This window comes from Sphaerodactylus townsendi, linkage group LG12 (assembly GCF_021028975.2).
Source record: "Sphaerodactylus townsendi isolate TG3544 linkage group LG12, MPM_Stown_v2.3, whole genome shotgun sequence".
Classification (NCBI taxonomy): domain Eukaryota; kingdom Metazoa; phylum Chordata; class Lepidosauria; order Squamata; family Sphaerodactylidae; genus Sphaerodactylus; species Sphaerodactylus townsendi.
The window spans coordinates 19,781,336-19,806,044 of record NC_059436.1 but is presented as its reverse complement, the minus strand read 5'-3'; the positions used below and the strand labels follow the sequence as shown (position 1 = coordinate 19,806,044).

General features: G+C 46.1%; 1 protein-coding gene across 2 annotated transcripts in view; it reads left to right on the top strand.

Annotated features, from left to right (window-relative positions):
* Positions 1-24,709, top strand: part of GRIK4 (glutamate ionotropic receptor kainate type subunit 4) — a 449,540-nt gene that overhangs the window by 363,905 nt on the left and 60,926 nt on the right. For both annotated transcript variants that reach the window (XM_048512834.1, XM_048512833.1), the window contains exons 9-10: positions 9,321-9,473; positions 10,068-10,172. In XM_048512834.1, the coding sequence (XP_048368791.1) occupies positions 9,321-9,473; positions 10,068-10,172 (258 nt within the window). The remainder of the gene's footprint in view (positions 1-9,320; positions 9,474-10,067; positions 10,173-24,709) is intronic.

Here is a 24,709-nt window from a genome sequence, read left to right as displayed (position 1 = left end):
GTTAATTGTGGGGTTTTAAGAAACTGCCTAATTCCAGTGCCTTTTTGAAATTTCCTACTCTTGTCACTTCTTCTTTTGAACCCACCCCTTTTTGCCATTCCTTCGGGGGTTTCTTCTTTCTGGCAAGTCTAACCCTTTAATTACAAATGCAGCAGGGAGTCTACTCCCAGCCCCCAACCACCAGAGCTTGAGACTGCTTGCGATTTATTTTGCATGATGAGCGTCTATGTTTATGGCCAAATCTCTGGTTCTGCTGCTCTGATTAAAGCTATCAAAATACTCTTTAACATTTGCATGTGAGAGGCAAAAAATCTGCTTGTATAAAGAACCCATAACAGCATGGCTGACCCAGGTTGAAAAAGGTGGCAGTATTATTATGGGATGTTTAAATGTAACTACTGCCAATGTTCTTAAAATGCTTTCTTTGGGGCAGGGGGCAATTTCATCTCCAATATAGCCAAGAGCAGGCCTTGGAATTTGCTCCCCTGTCTACTGGAAATACAGCTTCCAAAAGAAAGTGTGGCAAGGCCTTAGGGTAGTGCTCCCAGTTCTGGGTTCAGAAATACCTGGAGTTTTGGGGGTGGAGCCTGGGGAGAGCAAACTTTGGGGCGGGGAGGGACAATGCCATAGATTCTCCCCTCCAAAGCAGCTATTTTCTGCAGGGAAACTGGTCTCTGTCCCCTGAAGATCAACAGATCTACAGGACCCATCTGGAGGTTGGCAACCCTAACTTAGGGTTGCATTTTACCAGTGACCCAGTTTGATTTGCTTGTTAAGATTAATTTCCCTTCTTAAAATCAGGTGTTTGTGACCTTTACAGCACTTCTAAGAATGCCACTCTTGATTGTTTTGTCTTACAAAATCCAACCCAAAAGGAGTCAATTGTAAACATGAAAGCTGGAATTCCAGCAAGGTTGCAGTCAAATATGCCCATCAATAGTGTCATATGCTTCATTAAGATCTATAAGCATCATTTGTGGTAGCTAATAAGAGATCGTTAACTGCACAGGGGAGCAAGAAGGAAATGAAAAACAGGCTGGAAACAATTAATACGGACGAGGCCGTCATCTGATGTGTGCTAACAAATTTGGGCTGCCTGCGATAAACTGACTTTATGCAGCAGGTTGGATCTCGCCCTCTGTAATAGATCCACACCAGATTGGGACTTCTGAATCTGAGTTTTCACTGGGCAGCTTTCCTGCCCTTGGGCCTTGCAGGGGAAAGCTGGTACAACAGCAGGAAGAAACAGACTTCCACTGATGGAATCCAGAGTGGTCCTATTTTCATTTTACTGGATCTGAATAAATCAGCTAATTCCTGTGCATATTTCAAGTTTCCTGTCCTTGCTGTTCCTTTAGGGTTGCCAACTCTGGGTTGTGAAATTTCTGGAGATGTGGGGGGGGGGGTTGGGAGGGGCCTATGCTCGGGTATACTCAGCCAATGCAGCCATTCTCTACAGAGGAACTGACCTCTGTCGTCTGGAGATCAGTTGTAATTCCAGGAGGGCTCCAAGATGCACCTGGAGTTTGGCAAGACTACGTCTGCTTCTGGTGCCATCCCTTCTTACCTTTTCTTGGAGAGCTTCTCTGTTGCAGAGAAGTAATCAGCTGGGACTGAAGTCCAGAAACACAGGATATGCAAACCTCCTTTCCTTTTGTTTTACTGCATCTCTCTGATCCAACATTCTAACTACTGTACCATGCAGGAAAAGGATTCGGGATCAAGGCCTGCGTCTCCCTGATACGCATCACATGGGTGTGAGCCATTCTTGCCAATTACTCTGTTTAGACTTTTCCATGCATAAATAGTTGGAGGGGGGCAGAAACCTGTCACAATCTGAAGGTATTCTCTGATTTTAATAGCATTCACAGGCTGTGGAAGGGGAGACAAAGCAGAGCAACGGGGTTGTGTGGAGAAGAGATGTTGCTCAGCCCCCACCACGATAATAGCGGGGAGGGACTCGGCAGAGTGAGGTTGGTTGGAAGAAGCGGAGCTTTGATAATAAGGAGCTGACACCAGTGGGAAAGCAAGAAGCAATGATAATGAAAGGTGAAATCTTAGTCATAGCTGTGAGGAGGAGAGAGAAAATGACCAGTTAATAACTAGATTTAAAAAAAAAAGACCTGTAAAGGTTCATAAATGTGGTGAATTAAAAAGTAGCACATGCAGCCAGATGAAGAAACTGAAGTGATTAGAAGCAAATGAGACTGAGTTGAGCCGTCAATGCAGATTCTGCTCGAGCTTGCCGAAGTAATATTGTCAGATGAAAGTCCTGAGCGTAGGAAGGCAGCGGGAGAGTTTAATGTAATGAGTGTCAAAAATGGCCAGCCTGGGACAAGATCGTGGGGAGAGGCAGGATATGACTTCAAAAGTGGCAAGAGAAGTCTGCAGAAATACCAGGGACACTTTCACAAGCTGCCAAAGCAAGACCGAGTTCACACTGTGATTCCAGGCTTAGGCGTATAGGGGCATGGGGTCACCCATCTCTCCAGGCGCACACCTTTTGGTCATGTGGGGGGGGGCGCTGGGTACCCCCACATGATCAAACAATGTGCACCTCAGCACACACCACCAAGCCCTGCCCTCCTGCCTCCACAAAAGCCGACCTGCACAAGGGGGCCAGAAGGTGATGCTCTGGGTTAATGTACCCACATAAGAACATAAGAACAAGCCAGCTGGATCAGACGAGAGTCCATCTAGTCCAGCTCTCTGCTACTCGCAGTGGCCCACCAGGTGCCTTTGGGAGCTCACATGCAGGATGTGAAAGCAATGGCCTTCTGCGGCTGTTGCTCCCCATCACCTGGTCTGTTAAGGCATTTGCAATCTCAGATCAAAGAGGATCAAGATTGGTAGCCATAAATGGACTTCTCCTCCATTAATCTGTCCAAGCCCCTTTTAAAGCTATCCAGGTTAGTGGCCATCACCCCCTCCTGTGGCAGCATATTTCAAACACCAATCACACGTTGCGTGAAGAAGTGTTTCCTTTTATTAGTCCTAATTCTTCCCCCCAGCATTTTCAATGAATGCCCCCCACAGTGTAGAAGCTTGTACAGTTGTCTGCTCTTGTACTTCCTAACCTTCTGTAACATGAAGAAGCAACCCAACTTTTGAGGCTTGGCTTACACGTGTGTCAAGATAAGTCAGATGCTCGCTTTGGATTAGAACAGGTATTAATATACATCCCTTCAGAAGCCTTATCTTAGATCGATAAATATAAGAACCAAAGGTTACTTGGGTAGACGTTAATACCATCGCAGCTGTGAAAATCCTAGGATAAACACAGACATGAACTAAGTCTGGGTATATCTCCATTGGCATCTTCCATTAAGGACTCTAAATTTAATTTTAGAAGGTGTTTTTGAAAGCTTTCAGTTGTGTGGGATGCTCCATGTTTTTAGATTTGAAGATTTGGCAAGTATTCAGTCCAGTGTTCAGTATTACAGAAATAAAGATGCAATAGTCCACTGACAAATTTCATACAGTATGAAGAACAGCTCTAAAAAGAGGATTTGGAAAGAAAGGGCAGTTGTCTCAACAATTTTTTTAAAAAAACTTGGATTTAGAGATTAAGAGGGATGCTTGAATGTTTGTGCAAGAGACTTGGGGAATAGCATGTCAGGCAGGATTTGGGGGAAGATCTGTATCTCAATTAGACAATCATACCTCTAAGAGAGGCTCAATTCATTACTCCATAAGGTTAAACAGAACAGAACAGAACGCAAACACTTAGGAAACATCATGCCAGTCATGACAATGTTTATCCTGTAGTAGAGGTGGATCACACAGCATATGTATAATAGGTTGTAGTCATTATAAAGTGTAAAGGTTTCAATAGTGTTGATGGGAAGGGCAGCCGCCTAACCTTGAGTACATTCCACAGCCCGGGCGATGGGCCAGCTTCATCGGCGGAGACTTTATCTCTGCGCGGGAGATGAGGTCTCCGTTCCCATGGGAAGCCGGGAGGGGGATGGGATGGATAGAGTTATAACCTGTGCTTCTGGCGGGAAGTGTCATTCCTGCCATCTGCGCGGTACTTGAGCTTTCTAAGATGTCTGGAATAAACGGTCAATTTTTTCACCAAAGAGCCTTTTTATTTCGTGCTTCTAAGTGGAATTCCTGTTACATTGTGGCAGGAATCCTAATTCACATCTATATCCCTAGTGCAGTGGACTCCTCTGGTGTCCTCGGCATGGGAGAGTGTTGGATGTTTCCTGGGGAAGGTGCGCGGTAGCCCCCAAAGAGGGTCTATCTCGACCTGTCCCTTCTGGATTCGCTGGAGGAACCGGCGGAGTAACGGGTCTCGCTGGTGACTCTTTTCCCGCCCTCGTGATCAGCATCGAAGCTCTTCCTTTACTCCGTTGAACGAGGGACGGACGACGCATCTTCATGCAGAAAGACTTTAGCATGAGCGTCGCTTGGGGCGCTTCGTCTATGGATCGAGCGTCTTTGGATCGGGTATCTCCCCGTTTTCGTATCGTTTACAACCCTCAGATGCAACCTCTCACGGAGGAGACCGGCCTGCCCACCTTTCATGCGGCAACACAGGAGTCCATTGAATCCATCATCTCCTGGACTCAGATTTTGGTGATGCTCCCAAAGAACCACCAAGTGGCAATAAAGCACTGGGGCCCGTCCCGGCGATTAAGACACTGGGACTAAACCTGGGATTGGGAGGGGTATCCGTGACCGCCTTCCGGATCGGGATCCCCCCCTTGATCCCGGCGTCATCAGCGGCTGCACCTGAGGTGCCTCCCGGGAGCCACCGGTGGCTACGGTAAGTCTCCGATGTCTCGCCTCCAGACGGCATCGAAGAGTCCGAAGAAAAGCCTGCACTCCCAGCCGGATCTGTTCCCTCTCCCATCGAAAAGAAAGAGCGCTGGGATGAGGAAGTGGGCTCGACTTCAAGTAGATGCCCAAGAAGCATGGACCCGTGAACGCTTCAGCTATGGGAGGAGTGAACGGGCACAGCTGCAGCAAGCAGCGCCATAAACCTCGCAGGAGAGGGACCGCTGGAACAGCAACGCAAAGAAGTCTCCAACCTCCGAAGTTGGACCGCGCCAAAGATGCGCCTCCTTAACGATAATATGCGCAGGAAATCTGTCAGTCCATTGATAAGGTCCTGAATCCTCCCTTTCCAAACTGGATTTACAGCGTAACGCGAAAGCTGCCTTTCAGGTAGTCTTGCGCGCGCAAAAGACGCAGCGAGCTTTACTGCAGCTATTAAACGGGACCTAACTGGCTAAATCGAAACGAGAAAAAGCAGTTTCCTGTACGCTAATCAGTGATGCATTGACCCGCTAAGCGAAGAGAGAGCTGGCTGCCTTGGAGAGGGAACTGAGGAAGCAGCAGACCAGGAAGCTTCTCCAAGTTGGAGTCTACGCTGTCACTCGGATACTGCCGGGCGCCAGAGGGTGCAACGCTGTTGCGCCAGCCCTGCCACCTTCCAAGCGACCGACCAGCGTCCCACCGGAACGCCAGCGGCATCGGCATTAATACCGCCAATCGATCCCGCCCCCCCCCGTGCGGTAACCGCTGCCCGCCTAACTCTGCTCGCTAATCTCCGCGATCCGCCTCTGCAGGCTTCAAGAGCCGTGAGAGAAAGGGGTTACTACAGGCTCCCCGACATACCTCCGCCCAGCTTTGATGGGACCGCCTTCAAACTCCCCTTACTTCATCTTTACAACTCGATGCCCACATGGAGGACTATGATGATTTATACCGTTCTGAATACGCTGGAAAAATACCGGGACATCAGCTCAGTCCTGGATGGGGCAGCAGCCGACTGGTTTTGTGACTCTTTTGGATTTGCAAGATGAAGACTCTCGCACGGTGCCCGTGACATTCCTCCAGAAAGCCTTAAGAGCTGCCGCTTCCAAGATCCGGGCGCCGAAAATGCGAAGCTATCCGCATTCATCAAAACTATCCAGCAGTGGCAACCGCTTCGTTTGCAGAATTTGCCACCGTGAATTTTGCAGCGGGCGGCTGCTCGAGCTCCCTCCTGAGTGGCCTGGAACGCATGAAATGCTAATACTTCTCGGATGCTGTTGACGGCAAGCTGCGTGGAAAGCGGTGTTTTTTTTTTTAATTCGGGTTCCTCGCAGACTATTGCTGGATTGGATCCAGTTGGGATCCCAGAGTGGCGTCTTCGCTTGCAGAATATGCTCGCAAGCCGGAGGTCAGCCCCACGCCCTTAAAACCTGCCACTCGCGCCCATCAAGCCAAGCCCAGCCGCCCCTACCGAGACCACCTCTGAGCGCTGTCGCCGACTGGGATTGTTGTCTTTACTAGCGGAGGACCAGGTCATCTTCAGTCAGCCAACTGTCCGAAGAAACAAAAAAATCAACCACTCCAGCCACGCCAGCACCCCATCTGCTGCCAAGCCACCCATCGCAAATCGGGCCGCCTTCGATGCGGGCATCATCTTAAAGCGGTCATCGGGTTAGCGCACCCAGAGGAGGGGAAGCAGCTGTTTGCCTCTTTCTTCAGCCCCCCCCCATGGACATGGGTCCGACTCTGACGCGTTTACTCAAGGAGGCTCCCGCTTCCGATGCCTGGCACGACCACGGGAGAGGACCCCAACACCGACTATGGCTATTGATGGCCACAAGATCACTACGTAAAATTGGACGCCTTATCCTCCCGGGACTCTCGCGCTTTAATTCGCCAAGTAGCGGCTTGCAATATTTAAGGTCTCTGCGGGATATTCCTCTGGGTATAATCAATGGGTTTTATTCCGAAAATATTGACGCCCCCACCCTTATTTCTGCTTTCCACCGCGCCTTTCCGCATAAAACCTGGGGGGGAGGGTCTTCTTTAAGGGGAGTGCAGAGTGTAAAAGGTTTCAATAGTGTTGATGGGAAGGGCAGCCGCCTAACTCTGATGAAGTACATCTCCACAGCCCGGGCGATGGGCCAGCTTCATCGGCGGAGACTTTATCTCTGCACGGGAGATGAGGTCTCCGTTCCCATGGGAAGCCGGGAGGGGGATGGGATGGATAGAGTTATAACCTGTGCTTCTGGCGGGAAGTGTCATTCCTGCCACTGCGTGTACTTGAGCTTTCTAAGATGTCTGAATAAACGGTCTTTTTCACCAAAGAGCCTTTTATTTCTGCTTCTATGGAATTCCTTACATAAAGGAACCCATTTTCCTTTCTCCTGTTCTCATGTATGCCTTTCCCCCATTCAGGCAGTGACTGGAGCCCATGGAAACAATCCAGGTTGCTTTCGTGCCTTTGCACAGAGATGCTTCGCTTAAAAAAGAAAATTCTTGCAACACATGCGTAGCTGCACAGGCACATGGAAATGAACCCTTGCTGTCATGCCAATTGTTCCACAATCCAATTGGCTGCACCTGTGTAGCTGCGCATGTGAAACACACAAAAGAAAAAAAGGGACCTCCCTGCGATGTCTGGGCAATAATGAATGTTTTGCCGTAGATTGGTCATGCTTGCTGCCGCGGGAAGGAAATGTGCTTGGGGGACTTTGGACTCTGTTGGGCACTCCGAGAATCTGCCCACCATGTGTTGGGTGACCTGCACAGAATGGCAGGGGGACAGATTCTCCCTGACAGTGGATGGCATGGATCCTAAAGTGAACAGGTGGAAGGGAGGGAAATAAAGCTCCTCCTGACTGTTGTGTTCGCACAGGAGCATGCCCAACCTGGGATTCTGCAAAAGGGTCACTCACTGGTTCAGCAATTTTCAAATATGCTGAGTTCAGGAGAAGAAAATGGGCAAGACTTGTTTTGGGAACGGGACCTGTGCGAAGTCTGCCCCCCAAATGGCTTATATAACGTCCTGTATGTGTTATATGTGGCCCGTGTGGAATCCACCAGAGTTGTGTTGGGTTTATTGGACTATTGTAGGGGCCATTTTCCAAATTAGTGGTTGAAAGCTCAATTTTGAACAACCAACCCGTACTTTTGAATCGTTTGGAGGACGCCATTCAATGGGCTATTAAAACGCTGCTACCAAAATCATATTCATGTGTCACTAAAAGCCCTCATCAACTGTGGCAATTATGCAGTTATTAAAGTTCTAGATATAACCAAGATTAAATACTGCAATCCCATGAGAACTGTTCTCATCTAATTCCATTGATTTCAATGAGTTTAGACTGGAGTAACGCTGCACAGGACAGTACTAAAAGTGTATTAAAGGAAAGGCTTAAGTGTTTCTGTGAATCTAGCTGAAAAGGAGCTTCCATTAATACTGCTTTTGAGTATTCAACATTAGGCCATTTTCGCACGGGCCAAAAACGGCGGCCTGGGGATGGTAAAAACGTTGCCCCCAGGCCGCCGTTCGCACAGGCGGCGCTGCTGAAACGCAGCAGCGCCGACCTGGCTCCCCTTCCCCTCCCTCAGGGCGGCGTCAGGCGGTCCTTTTGAGAAAACAGCGTGTTCCCTGCGGCGCGGTGCGAACGGCACCGCCGGGAACACGCTGTTTCCCCCTTCCCTCGCTTACTTGCCTTGTCCCCGTCGTCGCCCTGCTGTCTTCCTAAGCCCCGCCCACGCTGTCCTCCGACCCCTGGAGGTCGGAGGGCAGCGTGGGCGGGGCTTAGGAAGACAGCAGGGCGACGACGGGGACAAGGCAAGTTAGTGAGGGACAGGGAAGAGGTGGCTCCATGCGGATCCGCCTCTCCTGAGCCGGCCTCTACTGGGGCCGCTCGCACGCTTGCGTGCGAATGGCCTCCACCCCCACGCCGGCAGAATTCTTGCCGGCGTGAGGGCGCCCGGAGGCCTGTGTGGAAAGGGCCTTAGTATAAGCCTGGAAAGAGATATTTAGCACTTTTGTAAAAATTCTTGCCCTGCCCCCTATTTCTAACAGAAGTAGAATAAATCATGCAAATATTAAAATGCCGAATTATCTTCCCCCATCAGGATCTCCAAATAGGTTTTGTACTACATGCATTTATTTACATTTAATTGATCTGTTAATTTCCGGAAACCTCGGCACATTCAATTACACTTTTTGTAATTGGTTGACAGATCTAATCTTTCTATACCATCCTCTCTGAACACCCCATGAGAAACACCTTCTTTTGGCTAGTAGAAATATTTTAATTGGAAAGGCGTTTTTTTTTAAAGCGTGTTTCGTATTTGCTCAATTTTTAAAGAAAATTGATAAGTTTATTTTTTTAATCATGTAAATTAAACCGAGCAAATAAAAGACAGGACTCGATAATGATAGTTCCGTTCTGCAAAGCAGGGAAACGTCTCTTGGAAGGAGAAGTCCTTTTCCTTTCACAGGAGAGAATCCAGCCCGTTATAAAGCGATGACCCTGGTTGTTTGATTACATTCCCTGCCTCTTCTCCATCTTCAGCTTTCATCTGCTTTGTTGTTTGATGCCGCCTATGCTGTGGTGAGTGCCGTGCAGGAGCTAAACCGGAGCCAGGAGATCGGAGTGAAGCCCCTGTCCTGTGGATCGGCCCAGATCTGGCAGCATGGCACAAGCCTGATGAACTATCTGAGAATGGTGAGGAAGGACTGAACGTTGCTGCCTTGTGTGTGGCTGTCTCACCCTCCCCGTCAGCTTGTGGTGTAGTGGTTAAGAGCAAGTGCACTCTAATCTGGAGAACCAGTTTTGAATCCCCGTTTCTCCTCTACCTGAGTGGCAGAGGCTTATCTGGTGAACCAGATGTGTTTCCGCACTTCTGCATTCCTGCTGGGTGACCTTGGAACTCTCTCAGCCCCCCCCCCCACCTCACAGAGTGTTTGGGGTGTGTGTGTGTGTGTATGTGTGTGGAAGGGAAAGGAGATTGTAAGCCCCTTTGAGTCTCCCGCAGGAGAGAAGGGGGGGGGGATATAAATCCAAACTCTTCTTCTTTTTGTTGTCCTACGAGGAAAATGGTGCAGTCCAGTCCCAATACAGGATATTGAGAGAGCTGCTGGGGGAAGGGATGATTCCTAAGTCATGTTACTTGCAGGCTTTGTCTGGCCCTAGTGCTGGATGTAGATGAAGAGAAAGCTGTGGCTTTCCAGGACAGGTTGGCTGTCCAAAACACTTTGCTTAAGAACTGAATGGGGAATCCTCTCTTTTTGGTGCTGCAACTCATTCTCTCTTGGACAGGTAGAATTGGAAGGTCTCACCGGCCACATAGAATTCAACAGCAAAGGCCAACGATCCAACTATGCCCTGAAAATCCTGCAGTACACACGGAACGGCTTCAGACAGGTAAGGCAACATCTTTATACTTAGGCGAGGTGTAATTTGTCCTTTGATGTCCTGCTGTGCAGAGAAGAACATCAGAACAGCCCCACTGGATCACATCAATGGTCCATCTAGTCCAGCATCCTGTTTCACTCAGCGGCCAATCAGTTGCTCTGAAGGGCCAAAGAAGACCACTTTGGATTTATATCCCACTTTTCTCAATTGTTAGGAGTCTCAAAGTGGCTTACAAACTTCTTCCCTTTCTCTCCCCACAACAGACACCTGGTGAAGTAGGTGGGGCTGATAGAATTCTGAGAGAACTGTGACTAGCCCAAGGTCACTCAGCAGGCTTCATGTGTAGGAGCAGGGAAACAAATCCAGTTCACCAGATAAGAGTCCACTGATCATGGGGAGAAGTGGGGAATCAAACCCAGTTCTCCAAGATAGAGTCCACCTGCCCTTAACCACCACACCATGCTGGCTCCCTTCATTAGCTGAGCAAAGTTGGGCTCTTTTTTTGGCAGCTCAGAATAAGAAAGCAAAGCCAAGATTTTCTTCCTCTTTTCTCCCTCCTCCCCCTACCAAAGCCTTCATTGAGAGGCTCCTATTATCATAACTTAAGCAGTGTCTCGCCTGTGGAATTAGCAACATGTGACAGCCCCAGTGCCAGCCCATCTTTGTTTCCTGTTCTGTGAGAAGTTCTTTACCCTTCTAGCTTAGCAGTGCTGCCTTGCAATGAGTTACTTGTTGGATGGAATTCTTGAATTTTCTTCATTGCCATTTTCTTCATTGCCATTGGATTTTCTGCAGCATCCGTTGTCTTTTAAGTGTAGTGCAGATGAAAATACTCTTCCTCCACCCCGGCCCCGAAGTCCCACCAACATCCATGCAATCTAATGATGGAGCGTCTGCATGCATTGTAATGGTTCACTGTGAATTGTGTTTTCCTTGGAATTCTCTGTATTTTCAGCTTCTGTGTTTTACAGCCAAGAACAAGTTCCCAGACCTCAGTGTCTCAGAAGAGGGACCTGTAGGCAGTTTGCACTAAATTTTGCGAGGGACAGGAAAAAGTGAAGAGGGGCAAGATAAGATTGGGTCACTGCTGTTTTGTTACTGGTATTTGTCAATGAAACCAAGTGAAAGAGAATGTCAAGGGGAGGATGGTATTTTGCACTAAAACACCAAAGTTGAGAATCAAGAAAGCTCAGTTCTGTAACCTGTACAATTTTTGCACATTTGTATAACTTTTTTTTTTTGAGCTTTGGACACTTTGTTCTGCTTCTTTTCATCATGGCATGGGCTAGAATTCTTTTCCTTCGGCCATCTCTTTGCAGCAATAAGGACTAGAAACTCACTTTAAAAACACACATCAAAGAGTCCCTATAGTCTTGACAGTTCGCTTAGATTTCTTGGAACACAAATGCCATTTTGGGCTTCCCTTTTCTGAACAGTGGGATGTTCAAGATGACCTCTTACAGGTCGATTTCCTTTGGTGGAAAATGGGCCAGAAATAACTTTGATGCAGTCTGTCTACATCTAAGCTAGTATAGTTCCCATCGTATGATGATCGGGGAGAAAAAGGGGAAGGCGTGGCTCAGGAAGCCCCTGCTAAGCTAGCTTTATCCTTGACAAAAAGACAGCTAAGGAGGAAATACAAAAACAACCATGTGTGTGTGGCTTGTCTTGCTAGACTTATGTTGACATCAGTCTGAATTGGCAGTATCTTCTTCCAGAAATGTGTTAGCCACTTAGCTAAGCAACTCAAAATCTGTTACTTTCGGTATTTCTTCCCTCCCTTCATGCTGAGAAAGGGCGAGCCTGTTTCACAACCTCCTTCCATTCTACAAGTGGTTACAAGATGACCATACAAGCAGCAAAGCCAATCTGTCTGTTCCATCACATCTTTATCCCACCATCAAGAACAGCATTCATATTTCTATGTTCTGCTTTGCAGTCAAAGCAGCCCTGTGAGGCTGAGAGACAACCACCAACCCTACACACCAATTGTGTACAGTTCTGGGCACCACAGTTCAAGAAGGATATTGACAAGCTAGAGCAGGTCCAGAGGAGGGCAACCAAAATGGTAAAAGGTCTGGAATCCATGCCCTTCGAGGAGAGACTTAGGGAGCTGGGTATGTTTAGTTTTATGAAGAGAAGGTTAATATGTGACATGATAGCCATGTTTAGATATTTGAATGGATGTCATGTTGGTGAGGGAGCAAGGTTGTTTTCTGCTGCTCCAGAGACTAGGACCAGGAGTAATGGGTTCAAGGGGAAGGAAAAGATGATTCTATGAACCCAGGGATACTCTAGCTCAGGGCTCTGACTACTACCATACATTGCCTTGATTGCTGATTAATTAGCATCCATTGTTATTAACTACAACACTCCCAGGCCAAGCTTTCAACAAAGGGACATCACCAGTGCCTTCCAGTTACTTTTATTTGGCCCATTTTCCAGCTTGTTTTGGTTTTCTTTCCAAGGCTGCATGTCAGTCAGTAACAGCCAGACCATCATTTTCCCTTCAAACTGTAGCTTAGAAGGCTTTACAGCCTGCCGAATTATTAATAACAACATTATAATGCTTTACATATTCAAAGGACTGAACAAACACGAGCTCTGTGCCATGCAGTTACGTGTTACTGTGAATTAAATAATGCAGTTGGCTGTGATAAATAATAGAGGAGTGAAAAGCCTGAGGCGGGGAGACAGATTTTAGGCTGCAATCAAAAAAAGAGTGTAAAAGAAGTTACAGTGGGAGGTGAGGCCACACAGGAAGGGCTCAGAACTCTTTTCCCATATATTTCCATACTGCATGCCTGAAGACTCAATCCTGGATAGCCCAAGCTAGCCTGATCTCATCAGATTTTGGATGCTAAACAAGGTCAACCCTGGTTACTACCTATATGGGAGACCTCCAAGGAAGACCAGAGTTATTATTCAGGCAATGGCAAACCACCTTTGTTCATCTCTTGCCCTGACCTGGATGACCCAAACTAGCCTGATTTCATCAGATCTTACAATCTAACCAGGGAGACCACTGCGGAAGACTGGAGTTGCTATGAAGAAGCAGGTCATGGCAAACCACCACTACTCACGGTCTTGCCCTGAAAATCTCATGAGGATTGACATAAGTAGGTTCCAACTTGATTGATTTACTATAGGCTTTTTTAAAAAGCAAGACTCCTTGTTCTTTGTCATGGGGTGTTTTAGCATGTTGCATTTTACTGGGAACAATCTAGAATGCGCTGCTGCAGAGTGGCCTCTGAATTCAGTACATGGACTCTTCAGCACTACAATTTGGGCACCGAATAGGAAGGAGCCATTGATTCTGAGAGCTATCCATGGTGCTGAAAGTCTCTGCCAGTCTTCCTTGGTGGTCTCCCATCTAAGTATTAACCGTAGCTGAACTGCTTAGCTCAAGCTCTGATGAGAGACAGCTAAGCTTGGCTGTCAGGTTGATTAACTGTTTTTAGGTTTTTCCAAGATGATTTCTGTGTTGCTACTCACTGTTGTGAGATCCTGAAGGTTGAGAGGCAGCATAGAAATGAGTATATCCATGAAGTATCTCAAAATTAGTCTTGGCTCCTCTGTCTAGTATCATCTCTCAGATGGAGATTGTCCATGTCACCTCTTCCCTGGTCTTTTTAATTGGGATGTGAGAAATGGAACCAAGGAACTGCTGCATCCAAAACATGCTCATAACCCTTGCCACACAGAAACTTCAAATGTTCCTTCATAGGTGCCATTTAGAACTGCTGCCAACCTGTCCCCTAAAGCACAGGGTGAAACTCTGCTCAAATGAAAAACTTCTGAGATACTTTGAAGGTAATCATAGGAAAAAAATGTTTCTGTTTGGCTCATCCTTTAGTTGTTACCAGATTTTGCCTAAAATACATTGAGAAGCAAAGTTCAATGCCCTCCTGGGTGAAGCAATTTTAAAGAAACCCAGTGGTTTTGATAAGACTGGTAAAATTTATCAGAGGGTGGGAGATATTGCTTGTTGCTAGGGCATCATTTCTTCTACTAACTTTAGTGCATCAAATCCTGCACATGGTCAGGAAGTAAATATTCAGTGCTGTGAACTGGACTTGAAAGGGGAGGTCCTTTCTTCTTAAAGAAGCTTCTTCCATGGTCAGCATGCATGGAACTGACTACATCCTTAATATCAGCCAGATGTTGGATTTCCATATATGAGTCCCATACCCAGGCTCTTCCATGTGTGAGTATATTGTACGGGGGCATGAAGCAAAGCATAAGGAAGCTGAATCCCTCATTGTTCCAATCAGACTGGAAGCCTCAGGCAGAAACTACCACATTGCACACTTTGCCCTATTCTCTTTTCCATTTTGGCTGATCATCCTTTAATCCCCTTCTTTGTCCAAAGCTTGGTGGTGACCCAGGAGCCCTGATCCAGCTGCTGGCTCAGAAACTGCTGCCAAACTCTGTCTGAAAAGGTTGTTCAGCAATACCAAAGCAACCGTGTTCATTTATTATGCTTTTCCAAACGGCCCCCTGCTTTTGCTTCACTCACCTTGAAATCCAGATGCATGCTGGGCTCTTTGTGGATTTTGCATCTTCACTACGATGTTTTCCTTTGTTCCACCTCTCTAAGCCTGGAGTCTTCTAGCTCCTAAAATTACACCAGCAGGGAGTGGGATGTCCGTTAGTACTGTCAGCATGGAGAGTATCTAATAGCGTGGCACAAAGCACATTCTTCCTTTTTGGAAGTTCTCAATGGATACTTAAATATCACAACTGAAGCATAATGTTCAGAAATTTTTGCATTGCATATTGTATGTGTGTGTGTGTGTAAAAATCCTTCCATTCAATGAAAATGGATTCAGAAATCAAGCCAGAGATCATGTTTGAAATGCCGAATGGTGTTCTGATTATGCACCGCAATTTCCATTCCGATACTGCATCTTTCAAAGGGAGATTTTTTTCACAGCATTAAGCATTGTCTGGACCTCCTGGAGAAATGGATACAGAAGACCTACTTGAAACACAGGAAGAGACACAGTGATTTTCGTTTCCAGTGCTGAGCTGCTGTTGCTGTGCATTGCGTTGAACATCTGACCTTTCGCCTTTGAAAAGTGGATTGACGGGGGTCTTGAGCTGGGATTTGTACTTGAAATTGAGAATGTGGTCTTGAATATGCAAAAGATGGTAACACAATTCCACAGAGCCGTGTTTTTTAGGAAATGGGGGATTTATACAGCCGGCCCTAGTCTCATGCCGCTAGACCACAATGAACAGGTTACCTGTTCTTCATCTCAACCATTCCCTTTTACAGATAGGGTTTACTCTCTGCAGTCATTTGCAGGCTTCTAGAAGCTTTGCAGTCTGATGGCCCACAGTCAGATGGTCTCATTCAATTCAGAATCCTTATTTTAGCAACCAAGTACGTAGGGGGAAACTGTGGAGATTTCTGGGGTGCTGTGTGGTTTCCGGGCTGTATGGCCGTGTTCTAGCAGCATTCTCTCCTGACGTTTCGCCTGCATATGTGGCTGGCATCTTCAGAGGATCTGATGGTAGGAATGGAAAGCAAGTGGAGTATATATACTGTGAGGTGAAAAGGTGAGGCCATCTGAATAGAGTAGCCTGGCATGTGAGTCACAGAGAAGTCTGTAGCATGGGAGTAACAATGAAGCTAGCAAGGTCAATAGTTGAATGGATCTGAATAGAAGTATCCTGGTCTTTGTTCCCTTTGAGTGCTATAGTCTATAATTGTCCTGTGTTTGTGTGGAGCTGATCAGTCACTGTCTTGATTCTAGAGTTTTTCAACTGTGGAGATTTCACTTGATATGGTGGTAATCAAGCAGGCAAGTTCTCCATGCTTTTATCTCATACTTTGAGAAGTGGAAGCTGAGACACGCCTTCAAATATAGAAGCAATCATTGGCTTTGGTGCTCTGAGCTTATCAATAAACACTGCTGATTAACAACACAGAGTCCCTTCATTGGCTTAAGGTTCGAGACCTAGCACACATGGACTTGAGAAGCTGTGGCAGAGAGAACTGGTAAATTTGAGGTTCAGGTTTTAAAACCAAAATACATGGAGCAAAAAAAATTATGTCCGCCCCTACTTGTGACTCCAGAATGTCTGCCCCTCTGATTCATTCCCACTGTCAATTCATCGACTAGAGAAATGGACAGATCATGTTAGTAACTTCTAAGGCTCAGGAGTTCACTGTGCCTTATGAACTGCAAGGCCATATCAGTCTTGGCTGCCTTCTTAGGCTCCATTCATCACCATACGAAGAGCTGCTCCACCAAACCCTGCAGCTTAAAATGTGGAAGAGTGAGATTCAAGTCCAGTCGCCCTTGAGAAAACAATAAGATTTTTGAAGCATAAGCTGTCAAGAGTCAAATCTCACTCCTGTACTGCAGATAAACATGACTAACATCCTGAAACTACCTTTGTGAAATAAAGAAGAAACTGAAGGGGGAAACTTCTTTCTTTTGACTTGACTGCTTCTAAAGGCAGTTGGAGATTAACCCCTGAGAGCATAAAACCAATATCCATAAAACAAAGTGGGAAATTCTTAGATACCTGGTATGAAATATTTATCTATGGACATCAGCTTTCATTGAGGCCCACTGTAGCATAGTGGTTAGAATATTGGATTAGGACTGGGGAATTCTGGGTTCCACATCAACCCGAAGTTAATTGGATGGCCTTTTGCCATTCATTTGCTCTCAACCTGTCCTATTCCACAGGGTTGTTGTGAAGATGAAATGGAGAAGAAGAGACGTATGCCACTCTCAGCCCCTTGGGAGAAAAACAGGATAAAAAAAAAATCATGGATGATTAATTAGAGATGCTCGGATGCCAGTGGTTTTGCTTCTTTTCGTTTTTGTGCATGGCCAGAAAGACCATTTTTATTCAATCCATTTTCTTTTAACAACGATCCCATTTTCATTTGCCACGCCACCTTTGGAATAGGTGTCAAGGATGGCAATTATATGTTATGAATAATTTATGTATCATTTATACCCAGTTCACACAAAACCAGACATCCATTTTAAAGGCAATATTTTCACCATCTTTTGTTTATACTGTCAGCAAAAGGGACAAGTGTCATTTCATTCCAGAAAAACCACAAAAGGAATTTGCCTCTTTTGTGCTAAACTAGAATTGCCACAAAACTCGGTCGCATTCTTGGCCTCGAGAGAAACAGGGCATTCTCTCTCATATTTTAATTTTCTTCTCCTCTAGAAAACAGGTGTGCAGACTGAGTTGGTATTTGAACTTACAATGTAGAATTGTGCCCTGAACATATGTTACAATTTTCATTCTGAATTCTCAAAGTTCAACTGAATTATGATAGAACAAATGAACAAAAATCCCAATGGGTGAGCAAAATTGAAGTCCTGACTTTCCTCAGCCAAAATGTCTTTCGTTAATGTCGCAAGACAGGGACATCTTTGTCTCGTGTATGTTTTTTCTGGTCCGTGTGGAAATTATAATGAATTTCATAGAATCATAGAGTTGGAAGGGGCCATACCAGCCATGTAGTCCAACCTCCTGCTTAAAACATGATCAGCCTAGACCAGTGGTGGTGAACCTTTGGCACTCCAGATGTTATGGACTACAATTCCCATCAGCCCCTGCCAGCATGGCCAATTGGCTATCCTGGAAGGGGCTGATGGGAATTGTAGTCCATAACATCTGGAGTGCCAAAGGTTCGCCACCACGGGCCTAGACCCTAAATCTCCTACGGTACCAAGCATTAACTTCTGGTTCCTATGGAAACAATCCCAATAATGAGAACCAACACTTCTGGATGTCTACATTACTCAATTTTGCTGGGTTAGGGAGAATCACAGGGTAACCATAGCTGTCGTTCCAGCCACGTTTGTTGCACATGACCTACCAATATTTGGAGAACTCCCATGCATCTGAATTGTCTTCCTGTTCTTCTATCCACTGATGGTGATGCCTGAACTGAACATTGCCTATTTCCATGGTAGCCTGTCAGCTGAAGTTGGACCATTTGCAGTAGCAGGCCCTGAGAATTCCCTCCATCTGTCTTTTGCCAGATCTGTTGTCTAAGATATGTTAGCATTGGATCCTGTAGTCCAAAGCTCCTCTAAGAAGAAGAAGAGTTTGAATTTATACCCCACCTTTTTCTCCTGTTAGGAGACTCAGCCAGCTGACAAACTCCTTCCATTCCTCTCCCCATAAAAGGCACACTGTGAGATAGGAGGGGCTGAGAGAGTTCTGTGAGAACTGTGTCTAGCCCAAGGTCACCCAGCAGACTTTGTGTGTAGGAGTGGAGAAACCTAACCTTGTTCAGATAAGAGTCTGTCGCTCCTGTGGAGGAGTGGGGAATGAAACCCAGTTCTCCAGATTAGAGTCTACCATTCTTAACCACTACACCATGCTGGCTCTAAACAGTCCTGATAGAGGGCTCTCCAAACATAATTTGAAAAGACATCCCAGAGGAGGATATTCTGCAGCTTCCTTGGTCCATGCACAACTGCTGAGTTATTCTTCACAGTTCAATGCAAATCTGCTTCCTTGAATAGAAAAGCAATGCAAATGACAGACATCAAGTTTGCCTGAGGCTAGCTAGCCAATGAACCAAAGGCTAACCAGGGGCTAACCAAATCAGCATCTTTCCTTTCGGCTGGTGATGGATGTTGCCATCAAGTCACAGCCAACTTATGTTGTGACCTGTAGGGTTCTCAAGGCAAGAGGTGCTTAGAGCTATTTTTCCATGCCTGCCTTTGCATAGCACCTCTGGGCTTCCTTGGTGGTTTCCCACCCAAGTATTAACCAGGACTGACCCTGTTTAGCTTCCAAGATTTGACAGGATCAGGCTTGCCTGGGTCATCCAGGTTAGGACTGTTATCCACTAGGAACCCACAAATGGCTCTCAGAAAAGCTCTTGGGGATGTAAAAATTTCAGTATTCTACCACAACAATGCTCTCTGCATATGAAAAACTAGCTTCTCAAGATGAAAGTGCTAAGCCATGTGCCTGACATACTACATTTTGCTTGCAGCCCTTCCCCTCCCATTGGGTAGTATTCAGACTGACAACACCCCACTTCAATTTGGGAGCTGCAGTCCAGCAAACGACTTCATAAAACTTAATTTTGGCCGGTGGCCCTTGCAGCCATTACAAATGAGAGGTCATGAACAGAAGGGCTTTATCAATGGAAAGAGGGAGGAGAGCCCACTTAGAAAGGTGCCCAATTTGGGACATTGCTTACAGTGGTGACTCATGGATTTGCAAAGGAATATCCTTGGATTCAGCAGGAGTTCGAAAGTTTTCCTCTCCGTTCTCCTGAGCCAAAGCCGTAATCCACAGACCTCAGCGTGCCTGGTTGTTCTTCCATTTTCTCTTTGATGGTCAGTCCCAAGAGAAATTTCAATCATTTTCTTTAAAAAGAGATATCATTAAGAGCTGTTTGGCTAAACCCACTGCAGGGGGATATGGTGTCTGCCTCCCAGAGACAAGCTGTTCCCTCAAGGGGTAAATTAGCTGGATGCAGTTGAGGGCTGCCAAGGGGCACTGTGACTACTTTTGAAGGGGCAGGCAGAGTCTGGCTGCCCCAGATGGTCTTTTTCTTCGCCTTTCCATGAGTCACCAGGGGTTTCCACTCATCAGCCTTGACAGCAGTGAGTCTTGAAGTAGGGCCAGATCTCAGCTGGAAAGCAAATTAGCAGTGCTTAAAGCTTTTCATCCTCTTCTTTGGTTCTCTTGGCCAGAGGAGCCTGCAGTGTTAAGTGGTTTAATATTTAATATATTTATACACCAGGTCTCAACAGACCTTCTTATTTAGCCCAAGCTACTGAGCATCTTTGGGAGGAGATTTTTCCAATGGTAGGGAATGTCCTTTCTCTCCACAGCAAGATGCAAGCACATAAGCTTGGCTCTGCTTGGAAAAGGTCCAAGCTGGCAAGTTGTGTTCTGAGCCTCTGCTGGGGAAAAGAGATGTTGTAGTTGAACCAGGACTTACCTGTTGGGCTGCAGGTACCTTGACTGGGACGACCAGGGGATTTGTGAACAGAAATCCTTGCCTTCTTTTGCAAAGTCGCCTTCTTTTGCAAAGTCCCTTTGAGCATCCAGAAGAGCAAGGTCCTTTAGCATCAGCCCTGCAGCGATGGAAAGCTTGACTGCAAATATGCATGGACTTCAGAGCCATTGAGATCAGGAGTCAGAATTTTCGTGTCAGTGACCAGTTGGCAGGTAGTGCACGTCATGAGTAGTGTTGACAAGGAGAAGAAACCAGTCACCTAGAGTACCTTGAACCCCAAAAAGACCTGTTCACCCCTAACTTTAGCAATCTCCCCCACTCAAGACCAAATAGCTAATTATCTAATTACATTGGTTAATCCAACACATAGGTGAGCCCTGGCCTTTCAGGACTTACCTGTTGGGCTGCAGGTACCTTTCTAAAAAAAATACTAGAATCATAGAATCAACAGTGTCTCCCATTCTGGTAGTCCTTAGCAGTGGCGTAGCGGTTAAGAGCAGGTGCACTCTAATCTGGAGAACTGGATTTGATTCCATGCTCTGCTGCTTGAGCTGTGGAGGCTTATCTGGGGAACTAGATTAGCCTGTGCACACGCCAGCTGGGTGACCTTGGGCTAGTCACAGTTCTTCGGAGCTCTCTCAGCCCTACCCACCTCACTGGGTGCTTGTTGTTGGGGTGGGGGAAGGGAGAGGAGTTTGTAAGCCCCTTTGAGGCTCCTTACAGGAGAGAAGGTAGGGGAATAAATCTAAACTTTTCTTCTTCTTAGCAGTTAATTTTTATGCAGCGTTGGTAGACAAAGAGAAGGGAAAACAAAAGACTGGAGAGAGAGAGAGAGAGAGAGAGAGAGAGAGAGACTTTACTGCATGATGCTGCATGAGAGAGACTTTACTGCATGACTTTACTGTTGACTTTACTGCATGATGTTGGTGCTTTCCTGCTTTCACTGCCTGCTAGCAGGGGTGCCTTCAGAAATCTCAGCAGGCAGAGATGTTATCTTATGGGAGCAATCAGTAACTTCTTTTATGCCCATGAGAAGAGAAAATCTGGTCGCTTTGTTTTTTCTTAACTGTGTCCAACTTCCAAATCAGAGGACTGTGGGAGTCAATTAGTGTCATTATGGTGCCATCGAAGGGGTCAGCTCTGAGCCTCCATAAGCACAGTGTGGTGGGGTGACCTTGGCACTTTGATGTATTTAGCCTCGGCATCAGCATGCTCGAAAGGGTCACATCAACTCTTGTGACACAGGCGGCAGCCAATTAGTTTCAGCACACACCGCAGGGAAGGAAGAAATTGCAAACTTAGAGCATTGTCAAAATTAAACTTAATCTGTTGCTAAACGGCCGGTTAGGAGGCCTGGAAGATCTGAGAGGAAGAGAAAGGCATTAGAATAAAGTGTTTCTGTGGTCTGGTAATCACAGTGGAACAGAAAAGTGGTGTAGGGTCATGGTTAAGAGCATAAGTGGGTTTCCAAAGTCTCTGTTTCAAATTCAACTCAGCTGTAAACTCTTTGGGCAGTTGTAGTATGTCAAATTTATCAGACATTTCCCCCACTTTAAAAAAAATCTCCATTGAAGCATCAGTTGAAAGAAATGTGAAACACCTTGTTTTTAAAAAAATAAGAACCAACATGTAAGCTGAAAATACAGCATTAAGCCGAATCTTAAAACCGTAGAAGGTCTGTGTGACCTCTTTTTTCTCACACTCACACTTAAGTCTGTGAGCCGCCCTGAGCCCGACTTCAGATGGAAAAAGGCAGAGTAGCAAGCCCAATAAAATAAAATAAAATAAAAATCTCAATAACAGATGTAACAAGCAACCTTTAAAACCATTGGACAATAAACTGTTTTTGGCCTGGTACGAATAATACCAAAGATTTGGTATTCAGTGATTTGGCCAGACCCAGAGTCACCCACTAGGCTTTGGGGCTGCATTGGAATTTGAACCCATAGTCCATTACCGTATGGGGGCCATTCATGAATCAGACCATACATAATAAAGAAGATTCAGGATCAAATCTCCTGACATAGCACCTGCAGAGAGTCGTTTTGGGATCGTGGTACGGCCCTTTCCTGATGTGCCATCTTCTCCTTTAAAAACAGCCTCCAGGCTTATATTAGCAGCAGCAGAGAAAGATGACTATTCCCAATATGAAAACAAGATCTATGTCGTTCTTTCCAGGATTACTCTGCGGGTTCCTGTCTTTTTTCCCCTCTAGCCATCAGTAATAGTTTGAGAGGAGTATGGTTCTGGTGGGGGAAAGATATGCACACAAACACACACACCATCCTTCGGCAGCGCAGCATCAGTTCAATTCATTCCCTCCTTGATACTCTGCAACCTTAAAAAAGGTTTGGAAATCCAGTGATGAGTCTTCTCCATCAGCCACCGTTTGCTTCTTAGGATACAGTCCGGCAGTTGCAGTTGGCGAGGAATGCCTTTCAGCTTTTATCTGAAAACTTTGCGCCCACATGCCAAACACCAATCTAGCCGCCCCAGACCACACTTCTATTACATGCTCGCTTAAACTAGTTTAAATTCCACTTAAACTGATTAGCGCATTCAACTGAAGTGGGCTTTCGAGTGCCTAGAGAGCATTTGCGCTGGGAAACTTCTACCAGCTGAAGTAAATTGATTCGAGTTGCCTGCACAAGGCGTATTGTCTGCTGCCAAGATAGGCTGAGACCACGAGTGAGAAACGTGGCCTGCTTTGAGCTTTTGTCTTGTCCTAAGAACACGTATGATACAGGGACTGGCCATTTCAGTTCATTTACTAGAGAATTCCAGCCTTTCCCCATGGCACAAGGGGTTCATGAGGCTCCGGGAGTTAGCCTGCATGAAGCACTCATAGGACAAGTACTTTGTGAGAAGTACTTTTGAACAGCCCTAGAGACTTCCCCCCCCCTTCTCCTAAGCAGCAGCAGCAGTGACAAGAAGAGATGCTAAGAAATCTAAGAAAGGCAAAATGCTAGATGTCACAATCCTGTCCTGGGTCTGTGTGTTCTCACAGGCATGTTGCCTGTTTGCCTGCTTGCAAAAGTGTGTTTTCTCTTGGGGTGTTGCCTCCACCCAACATTGTAAAAATCAGCCTCTCAAGTGGCCAGCGCCTTGGGGTACCTTGGTTTTGAATGATGAGAATAATCAGGGCCATGGAGACCAAACCCTATGAGGAAAGGCTGAAGGACTTGGGAATGCTCATTTTGGAAACGCAAAGGTTGAGAGGGGACATGATTGCTGTTTTTAAGTATCTGAAGAGCTGTCACTTAGAAGAGGGCAGGAAGCTGTTCCTTCCTGGGCAGCAGTGGATAGGAGTTGCAATAATGGGTATCAATTATAGGTGGGAAGGAATCAACAGGAGAGTACGGTTTTTTAAAAAAAAATTTCAAGGGTATCAATTTCAAGGGTTTCAGTTTCAAGGGTATCAATTACAGGTGGGAAGGTATTGATAGAATACTGGATTTTTTTTCAGTAAGAGCGGTTCAGCCATGGAATCAGCTGTGTAGGGAGGTGCTGGGCTTCCCTTCTCTGGCAGTCTTCAAGTAGCAGATGAACAGACACTTGATAGCAGGATACTCTAGGTTGCTCCTGCATGGGGTGGGCTGGATGGCCCTTCCCACTCTATGATTCTATTTTTCTATGAACCCAGAACAAAGGAAGATTCCATCTTTTAAAACTTCTGCCTGCTGAGCTGAAAATCTCCCCTTCCCCAACCCAAAGTTAGGAATGTGGCTCTTCATGGGAAATACCTTAAGCCCTGGCAATGAGGCCCTTTGGCACGTAGCCTACAGCTCTCTCCCCACTCAGGTTTTGATAATGCCCATTCATCAGCTCCTTTGGCAAGTAGGCCAAATGGACTGGCTTCCCCACTGAAATCTAGTTCCAGTTTTCTCTTACTCTCCCTCTCTTGGGAAAATAAACCAGTTTCCATGGTTTCAGATTCACCGATGATTCAAACCCAGTAGCACCTTCAAGATCAACAAGATTTTCTAGATATAAACTGTCAAGAGTCACAGCTGCCTTTTCAGAACTTTGACTCTCAAAAGCTCACAGCTCCAGGTTTTTGTTGGTCTCAAAATCTAGCTCTTCTACTGAAGACCAACACAGCGACCTTCTGAGACTAAGATCCGATGGGTCTTCCTTTTCTCTGGCATCTGGAGTTCTAAGATGCTGGCTGCCAGTGGTCAAGATCCTTTGAGTGTGAAGGTTGGAGTCTTCAGTGAATTTTGCAGGCAACCAAACATCTCAGATTTGTGGCATACCCGTGGATGCCCATGAGGATGAAATGTCCTCTCTCCCATCTTCTGATATGGGGACATGCCCAAGACCTGTTGGTTTCACCTGTTTGATGGGAGCCTCCACAGATAATGAAACTAGTTGGACCAACCAGGGAACATCAGCTCTGAGAGGAGGGAGATCCATCTTAAAACAAAATATCACCACCAAAATTGTGCGTTGGAAATTCATACCTCCTTCCTTGGTTGTGTGATATTTCTACTATACGCAGGGAGAAACTAGACCCTTCTATGGTGTCAGGAAGGATTTATGGCTCCATTCCATTTCTACTGGAGAGTGT